At 50.2% G+C, this 10000-nt stretch overlaps 1 protein-coding gene across 6 annotated transcripts in view; it reads right to left on the bottom strand.

The window, feature by feature from the left end:
• Positions 1–10000, bottom strand: part of trappc9 (trafficking protein particle complex subunit 9) — a 202612-nt gene that overhangs the window by 171873 nt on the left and 20739 nt on the right. For all 6 annotated transcript variants that reach the window (XM_035521889.2, XM_081712791.1, XM_035521888.2 and 3 more), the window contains 2 exons: positions 9672–9888; positions 7044–7187 (listed from right to left, as the gene is read on the bottom strand). In XM_035521889.2, the coding sequence (XP_035377782.1) occupies positions 7044–7187; positions 9672–9888 (361 nt within the window). The remainder of the gene's footprint in view (positions 1–7043; positions 7188–9671; positions 9889–10000) is intronic.

The raw sequence follows: 10000 nt of genomic DNA on the forward strand, positions 1-10000 counted from the left end.
TCTCTCTCTCTCTCTCCCTCCATCTCTCTCTCTCCCTCCATCTCTCTCTCTCCCTCCATCTCTCTCTCTCTCTCCCTCCCATCTCTCTCTCTCTCCCTCCATCTCTCTCTCTCTCTCTCCCCTCCATCTCTCTCTCTCTCCTCATCTCTCTCTCTCCCTCCATCTCTCTCTCTCCCTCCATCTCTCTCTCTCTCTCCATCTCTCTCTCTCTCTCCCTCCATCTCTCTCTCCCTCCCCATCTCTCCCTCTCTCCCCATCTCTCTCCTCTCCATCTCTCTCTCCCTCTCCATCTCTCTCTCTCCCCATTCTCCCCATCTCTCTCTCTCGCTCCCCCATCTCTCTCTTTCTCCCCCCATCTCTCTCTCCCTCATCTCTCTCTCTCCCCTCATCTCTCTCCCATCACCCTCTCTCTCTCTCCCTTTCCCCCCATCACCCTCTCTCTCTCTCCCAATCTCTCTCTCTCTCTCTCCCCATCTCTCTCTCTCTCTCTCTCCCAATCTCTCTCTCTCTCTCCCTCCCTCTCCCCATCTCTCTCTCCCTCCCCCCATCTCTCCCTCTCTCCCCATCTCTCTCTCCCTCTCTCCCCATCTCTCTCTCTCTCCCTCCATCTCTCTCTCTCTCTCCCTCCATCTCTCTCTCTCTCTCCCTCCATCTCTCTCTCTCCCTCCATCTCTCTCTCTCCCCCCATCTCTCTCTCTCTCTCCCCATCTCTCTCTCTCTCTCTCCCCATCTCTCTCTCTCTCTCCCAATCTCTCTCTCTCTCCCAATCTCTCTCTCTCTCCCAATCTCTCTCTCTCTCCCTCCCTCTCCCCATCTCTCATCTCTCTCTCCCTCCCCCATCTCTCCCTCTCTCCCCATCTCTCTCTCTCTCTCCCTCCCTCTCCCCATCTCTCTCTCTCTCATCTCTCTCTCCCTCCCCATCTCTCTCTCCCTCTCCATCTCTCTCTCTCCCCCATCTCTCTCTCTCTCTCCCTCCCATCTCTCTCTCTCTCCATCTCTCTCTCTCCCTCCATCTCTCTCTCTCTCTCTCCCCATCTCTCTCTCTCCCCATCTCTCTCTCTCCCCCCATCTCTCTCTCTCTCTCCCCATCTCTCTCTCTCTCCCAATCTCTCTCTCTCTCCCTCCCTCTCCCCATCTCTCTCTCGCTCCCCCCATCTCTCCTCTCTCCCCATCTCTCTCTCTCTCTCCCTCCCTCTCCCCATCTCCCTCTCCCCATCTCTCTCTCTCCCCATCTCTCTCTCTCTCTCTCTCTCTCTCTCTCTCCCCATCTCTCTCTCTCTCCAATCTCTCTCTCTCTCCCTCCCTCTCCCCATCTCTCATCTCTCTCTCCCTCCCCCATCTCTCCCTCTCTCCCCATCTCTCTCTCTCTCTCCCCTCCCTCTCCCCATCTCTCATCTCTCTCTCCCTCCCCCATCTCTCCTCTCTCCCCATCTCTCTCTCTCTCTCCCCTCCCTCTCCCCATCTCTCTCTCTCTCATCTCTCTCCCTCCCCATCTCTCCCTCTCTCTCCCCATCTCTCTCTCCCCTCTCCATCTCTCTCTCTCCCCCATCTCTCTCTCTCCCCCATTTCTCCCCATCTCTCTCTCTCCCTCCCCCATCTCTCTCTCTCTGCCCCATCTCTCTCTCCCCCTCATCTCTCTCCCTTTCCCCCTATCACCCTCTCTCTCTCTCCCAATCTCTCTCTCTCTCCCCCATCTCTCTCTCTCTCCCAATCTCTCTCTCTCTCCCTCCCTCTCCCCATCTCTCTCTCTCTCCCAATCTCTCTCTCCCTCCATCTCTCTCTCTCTCTCTCTCCCAATCTCTCTCTCTCTCTAATCTCTCTCTCTCTCCCTCCCTCTACCCATCTCTCATCTCTCTCTCCCTCCCCCATCTCTCCCTCTCTCCCCATCTCTCTCTCTCTCTCCCTCCCTCTCCCCATCTCTCTCTCTCTCATCTCTCTCTCTCCCCATCTCTCTCTCTCTCCCCATCTCTCTCTCTCTCTCCATCTCTCTCTCTCTCCCAATCTCTCTCTCTCTTTCCTCCCTCTCCCCATCCTCTCATCTCTCTCTCCCTCCCCCATCTCTCCCTCTCCCATCTCTCTCTCTCTCCCAATCTCTCTCTCTCTCTCCCTCCTCTCTCCCCGTCTCTCATCTCTCTCTCCCTCCCCCCATCTCTCCCTCTCTCCCCATCTCTCTCTCTCTCTCCCTCTCTCCCCCCATCTCTCTCTCTCTCATCTCTCTCTCCCCATCTCTCTCTCTCTCTCCCCATCTCTCTCTCTCTCTCTCCATCTCTCTCTCTCTCCCAATCTCTCTCTCTCTCCCTCCCTCTCCCCATCTCTCATCTCTCTCTCCCTCCCCATCTCCCCTCTCCCCATCTCTCTCTCTCTCCCTCCCTCTCCCCATCTCTCTCTCTCTCATCTCTCTCTCCCTCTCCATCTCTCTCTCTCCCCTCATCTCTCTCCCTTTCCCCCCATCACCCTCTCTCTCTCCCAATCTCTCTCTCTCTCTCTCCCAATCTCTCTCTCTCTCCCTCCCTCTCCCCATCTCTCTCTCTCTCCCAATCTCTCTCTCTCCCTCCATCTCTCTCTCTCTCTCCCTCCATCTCTCTCTCTCTCTCTCCATCTCTCTCTCTCTCTCCCTCCATCTCTCTCTCTCTCTCCCTCCATCTCTCTCTCTCTCTCCCTCCATCTCTCTCTCTCTCTCTCACCATCTCTCTCTCTCCCCATCTCTCTCTCTCTCTCTCCCCATCTCTCTCTCTCTCTCTCCCCATCTCTCTCTCTCTCTCTCCCCATCTCTCTCTCTCTCCCCATCTCTCTCTCTCTCCCCCCATCTCTCTCTCTCTCCCCATCTCTCTCTCTCTCTCCCCATCTCTCTCTCTCTCTCTCTCCCCATCTCTCTCTCTCTCTCTCTCTCCCCCCATCTCTCTCTCTCTCTCTCTCCCCCCATCTCTCTCGCTCTCTCTCTCCCCATCTCTCTCGCTCTCTCTCTCCCCATCTCTCTCTCTCTCTCTCTCCCCATCTCTCTCGCTCTCTCTCTCCCCATCTCTCTCGCTCTCTCTCTCCCCATCTCTCTCGCTCTCTCTCTCCCCATCTCTCTCGCTCTCTCTCTCCCCATCTCTCTCTCTCTCCCCATCTCTCTCTCCCCATCTCTCTCGCTCTCTCTCTCCCCATCTCTCTCGCTCTCTCTCTCCCCCATCTCTCTCGCTCTCTCTCTCCCCATCTCTCTCGCTCTCTCTCTCTCTCTCTCTCCCCCTCTATCGCTCTCTCTCTGTCACTCGTCTGCCTGCCTCTCCCGCGCTGCACACATCTGTCTCTTTCCACCTCCAGTTCTTCTACAACATTTACCTCCTACCCTGCGTTGACTTCAGCTCCTCGCCGTCTCCCTCTCTCATGATTCAAGGTTCTAAGTAGCCCTATTGGTGTGACCGTTATGAGAACAGTATTGCCAAAGCATTACAGCAAGAAAATGTAACCAAAAAAAAAACAAAACAAAAATAAGCAATAGGAGACCTCTTTCCATCCTTCTCTCTCCCTCCTTCTCTCCCCAACGCTCGTGCCTGTGGCCGCTGCTCGTCAGGCTGGAGAGACAGACGGCCGTCTCCCCGCCCAGCCCCAACCCTGAGCGGAGAGGAAGTGCTTCGGACTCTCGTCTCCTCTAAAGGCACAGACCAGAGGAAGCTTTGTCACTCAGCCGCACCAGGTCCCAAGAGAGGAAAACAAACAAGCAAAGCCCCAGAACAAACACACCTGAGCTCAGCTGTGCATTAGGCAGCACTTTGTTCATCTCACAATAACACTGCTTTCTTCAAGCCCTTATTCCAAATCTTACACCATATGAGGCACTATGCATGTTACAACATGTAAATAATTACATTTAGTATCACATTCGTGGGTTTTCAGTAGTGTGAACAGCAACCTTACTGCAGCCTCACTGCAGAGTTTTGAAATTAATTTGATTTGCATGCCAGTTTTTAGACGAGACGGCTTGCTGAGTCTGGGTCTAGATGCCCTACAGAGTAGGCTGGGTTACACCAAACCAGACGTAGCATAATGACCCAAACCAAATGCAGACTGTGTGTGTGTGTGTGTGTGTGTGTGTGTGCGCTTGTAAAACAGTTTCAAACAACTAGAAAATAAATCCTCTGATATGCTGACTAAAATTAGTAACTCAGAAAGGATCGCATGCATTAAATATTTAATGTCTCTTTGTCTATCGGCTTGTGTTAAATTAATTTAGTAGTTAATTATGAACATAATGATGAGACACAATGGCAAGCTGACAACACTGCACCTCTGTGCCAAGATCACAACCAAGATCTTGGACCCAAGCAAAAATATGAATGTAAAAAATATCAAATTAGAAAGGTCCATTTTTTAAATTTAACCGGCATCGAATTTAACTAGCAGTAACAAAAACTTAAAATATTATTATTATTATAGTATATTAGTAATAATAATAATAATAATAATAATAATAATAATAATATCCATACTGCATTATATATAATGCAGCTTCTCACTGTTTTGACTCTTGCTTGACCTATGACCCATATATAGCTTCTCCCCCTCTTCATGTGCCGTTCACAAAAACAGACATCAGCAAAATAAATAAATAATAAGGAATACTAAAAATGTAAACAAATTAAAAATTAAAGCTTCCACTTTTCACAATGTCCTGGTAAAAATATTAGCAACATAAACTTATCTGGAACTTGGTAAAAACAAGTTACCGTTAGGGTCATTCATTGCTTATTAGACGTTTTGGGTCCTAGGACATAGTATTAATCTCACGTGGTTGTAGTGAACATGATGGCATTCGAGTCTGGAATGCGTGCACGCACGCGCACATTCTACTACAGGTGATCAGGTGATCACCTGAACCAAATCTTATTCAACAAGGAACAAAAAAAAACTCTTGTAATAGGACCAGGTGGGTGACCAAAACAATGCTAGTAGTAACTCAGACGTCATTGTAATCCAAAAAGTAACTATTGACCATGCCAAATGAGCAGAAAAGAAAAAGTATTGAGTGAGGGAAACAAAGATTAAATCCTGAATTTACTGGCAGAGGAATAAACCGAGTGCCACGTTGCTCCCATGCTTACAATTTCAAAGATGGCAGTTCACATGAACAAAAGGTTAAGCAGCAGATGCTGGGCACAACATACCCAAGATACCGCTGAACTAGAAGAGTGCTAAATACAGCAATCAGTGCTGATATCTAAAATAAGTGCAAACTAAGCATAAGCTCAGTATCAGACAACGATAAATGCAATATCAAACAACACCAACACAATAAGTTTGCCCTCCTAGAGAGCAGGGCTGAAGTCAGGCCAGGCTAGGAAAAAAGCTAGAAAAAAGCCCCAGAAGGACTGAGTAAGGTCATCATTTCTGAGGTGTTCGTTTTTCAGCTTGGCCCATCACCTGCCCGTCTAACGGTTAGACAGAGAACCTTGAGAAGCCCACCAGTCACCGTGTCTCGCACCCGCCGTGGTGTCCGGTGGAGGACCGCTGGTGACCTAAGGGTGCTTCAGTAAGGCCGGATTCAGGAAGGACTTTGTCACAAATCAAGCCGCATTACAAGGTTAGCCTGGGAGAAATCTTGCTTCCTTCTGCTCCGACAATGCACTGACCGGCACGCCGTGTCTCGCAGCTGGGTCGATCGAGGTGCGGTTGGAGGAGCACCGGATCAAGACCCTGTCACGACCAGCCCAGCTTCCAGACCTGAGCCCTCGCTGAAAACCACTGGACTGTGATCAAGAGGAAGACGGACGATCGCAATCCATCTAACAAAGCCAAGCGGCTTAGAGTTTACAGTGAAAGACTGGTGGAGAGCACGCCAAGGTCAGTTATTCCCTGAAATACTGATTTCAGAAATCTTCTGAAAGTCAAAGCATTAGTATTGTGGTGTTTTAAAAGAATATTAACTTGTTTTCTTTGCATTGTTTGAGATCTAACAACAGGGCTTTTTTTCTTCTTTTTTTTGGTATTTTGACCAGTTCTCATGTTCTGCAAAAGAAATGTATAAATGACAACATTTTTGTTTGGAACTTGCAAGAAATGTTGTCAGCAGTTTGCAGAATAAAACAAAAACACACGCACGCACGCACAAATTTTGCATCAGTAGGTATCAGGGGGTTTCTGTGTTTAGAAAAAAGCAGAACTCAAGTTGGCTCTGAGCCTTGAAAAAGGAAAATAGAAATAATTACAGAAAATGTGTTTAGCTTGTTAAATGTAGCCTGTATCTGCGCTTTTTCATGGTCTTTAAATGGGGATAGGGTTTTATTGGCACCGTCGTGAGCATGACGTTTCCCTGTCTAGTTTTCTCTGAGCCAGGAGGTCATCAGTAGTCACATGACCCTGTCCACAGATCAGCAGAACTCAAAATGGCTGCCAGAGGTCAAACAAAGCAATTGAGAGGAGTGAAGTCTTTTGGTATGTCTGCTTGTGGGAGATATAGCAGGCTTGACAGAGCCAGAGGAACCAGAGCCAAACACATGTATGTGTTTGTGTTTGTGTGTGCGTGCGTGTGTGTGTGTGTAAGAGAGAGAGGATTATAGGTCAAATCCACAGAGACGCCAATCTAACGGACCACTGGTGGACAACACAAAGTATAATCTCAATGTCTCAGCAGTGGCCCAAGTAAGGCTACACAGGGAAGCCAGGAATCTCATACTCACAAACACACACACGCACAGACAGACAGCTGTTCCCAGCTGGGCTGTTTGAGGGGTCCACTCTGCTGACGTGGAACAGGAGTCTACCTCATTGCCTGTCTGTCTCTTACTGCCTGTCTGTATGTATCTCTGTGTCTGTCTGTCTGTCTGTCTGTTTCTCACTGCCTGTCTTCATCTAAGTGCCCATGGCTAGGTGTGCTCCCTGTGAGGCGCCAAGGAGGGTGTGTCAAGATGCTGGAAGGAATTTTGTGTGTGTGTGGTGGGGGGGGGGGGGGGGGGGCACTTGTCTAAGAGAAAGTCAAACATTGCCTGCAGCAAAGAGGCAAAAAGTGTGTGTGTGTGTGTGTGTGTGTGTGTGTGTGTGTGTGTGTGAGTGGGGGGAAGACACACCTTGGTCTGAAAGGAAGTCCAGCATGGTCTGCAGCAGGAAGGAGAGATGGCGCACCGAGAGGCCTGGGTTGCCCATGCGCCGAGACGCATACACAAGCTCATGCAGCAACCGCATCTGTACAGCTGCCCAGCCACGGTGTGTACCTACACACGTACGCGCACACACAAACGAGAGGGGAAAAAAATACCTGAATGCCCATTTTAGACATACAATTAACACAAGTAGATAGGGGGAGAGCAAGACAGAGAGAAAGACCGAAAAAGAAACAGCAACACACAGAGCGAGTGTGTCAGAGTGTTAGCGTGGTGATAAGTTAATAACGTCCCCACGCGAGGGCTGTAATGACCGGGGCGGAGGGGTTAACCCTCGCCCTTCGTCCGTCGCACATCAGTGCTCTCTGCCCGCTCCGCCGCGGTAGCTCAGATCCCGCGCTAGACGCTGCCGTTGCGTCGGTGAGAGCGCTTCCACTCAGAGAGCTAAAAATAGCACTGCTACGCCAGTCTCTGCAGAAGCCGAGCTCCGCCAGCCCCGCCTCCCCCGTCTCGCCGAAGCGACTCCATCCGAGTCCCACACACCTGCAACCCTGCGCTGTGTAAATAGTTTGTTCCCCTCATCATTTTCTTTTCTACCAGCGTTTGACCCTCAGTGTCTAATACCTGTCTGTCTGTCTTCCCTCTCTCTCTCTCTCTCTCCCTCTGTGCATCTCTCCGTCTCGCTCTCTCGGAAGAGGTTAGAACTGAAGCTCCGTACAAGATCGCGAGTGCCGATTGGTCACGTGCAAGGTCACGTGCAAGACCGCGAGTGCCGATTGGTCACGTACATATTTGTGCACCGACCCCAGACTCCCTTACTTGTGTTGTAGAGGTGAAACATTTCTGCAAGTGCTGAATTTCACCAATTTTCAAGTAAACGCTTTATTAATTCAGCCGCTTAATTGGTTATGTCATTAATGCTTTAGTATGCATTTACAGATTGCTTTGATTAATTTTTATGACAGCAGGCAGGCTTAATTAGACCCTAGCTGCAAAACATTATTTAAACTTGGAACAATTCTCACTCTTCACCCGTCTGTCTCTCTCATTCTTTCCTCTCTCTGTCTTCCTCTCTGGCTGTCTGTCTCCTTCTCCCTAAGCATTTGAAGGATGAGAGAGGGAGAGAGAGAGAATTCCCGGGCCAATTAAAAACCCACTAGCTCTTCCATTTGTCCTCCTGGTTGTCACTGTCTCAGAGAGAGAGAGAGAGAGAGAGAGAGAGAGAGAGAGAGAGAGAGAGAGAGAGAGAGAGAGAGAGAGAGTATGCAAAACTGATACCAAGGACCTTGTCAAAAATGAATGCTGAGGTTCACACACACAGGCTTAACCAGCAGCTTCAACACCACATCAAAAAACATAAGATGAATTAATCAATCAATCTCAATCTCACACACAGTGATGGCGCTGAGGGCCCCAGCCGAGAGTGAACGCAACGGAGGGAGCGTCCATCTATAGTGACCGGAGCCTGTGGCCTAAGCCTGGAACCCAGATGTGAGCAGCACATAAACTACTGCACTCGAGATCTGCAGACGCTCAGTGTCTGGAGGACAGACAGAAACACTAGACAGCTAAGACAAAGCCCGCGCCCCGGCCCACATCGCCAAGCCCGCGCCCCGGCCCACGTCACCAAGCCCGCGCCCCAGCCCACATCACAAGACACAGTCCCTGGACAACAAATCCCATACTCCCACACGTTCTTATTCTCATTCTCACACAAACACTCTGAATGAGAACATTAGATATGAACTGCTCCTCGTTTCAGAGGCTAACTGCTCTGTCTGTGATTCTCATACAGTTTTTTTGTGTGTGTGTGTGTGTGTGTGTGTGTGTGTGTGTGTGTGTGTGTGTGGTGTGTGTGTTGAGGCACTAGGTTTGAGGGTAAAAAGCTTTCATATCACGGCAGGTTAAAGGGTAAAGGGCTTTCATATCACAGGAGCTGGTGTGAAAACGAGAGGCCAGTGCTCAGCCCTGATCTCCATGGACACACACACACACACACACACACACACACACACACACACACACACACACACCCCTCCATGGACAGACCTGTTCTGAACATACAGCCCCCGCCAGTGAAGCGTATCCCTCCCTCACACACACAGACACACACAGTCTAACAGCAAGGACAGCACAAAGCTCCATTAGTCATCTCTCACACCCCATTACACCACACGGAAGCTGACGCCCATCTATGTATCTGAAGGTCGGTTCTGCTTAAAAGGTTTAAATAACCACAGCTACCCTTGTTAACATTCAGCTCTTCTCATAAACAACAACCAAAGCATCCAGTGACTAACGCGTGACGTAAAAAAGCGTTACTCCTCCGGTCTGCGACGGGGAAGATGACAAGGGAGGAAAGGAAAGGTCAAAGGGCTTTTCCTGGGATGTTTCATCTGCTGGACACGAGTCCTGAAGTGTTTGCATGAAGCGGAGTTATCGTTCCTTGTTACGTTGTTAGAAATAGTGCGCTGGGACATCGCGCTCATAAACGGCACGTCGGTGGGCAACATCGGCAGTACGGGCGTGCTTACCGAGATCTGCAAAGCGTAGGACACGCCGGGTTGCAGGTGGTCAGGCAGGTGGGCGGGGTACCTTTGCTGAAGTCCTTGGGGTCAAGGGAGAGGCTGTAGCCGGGCAGCGTCTCCAGCAGCAGGCGGTAGCAGGCGGTCCATCCCGGCTCGGGGATGGTGGGGGCCACACACTGCATGGCTGCCACTCGCTTGAAGAAGGCCGACTTGCGATGGAAGCCGATGAGCTCATACAGCTCTGACAGCACGCTGTAGCGCTGGATCTTCTCCTCCTCGGAGAGCTGGGCAGAGACCACACACACACACACACACACAAACACACACACACACACACACACACACACACACACACACACACACACACACACTCAGAAATGTCGTCTGGAGAAAATG

Source organism: Electrophorus electricus, chromosome 4, assembly GCF_041902795.1.
Source record: "Electrophorus electricus isolate QZ-2024a chromosome 4, ASM4190279v1, whole genome shotgun sequence".
In the NCBI taxonomy this organism is placed as follows: Eukaryota; Metazoa; Chordata; class Actinopteri; order Gymnotiformes; family Gymnotidae; genus Electrophorus; species Electrophorus electricus.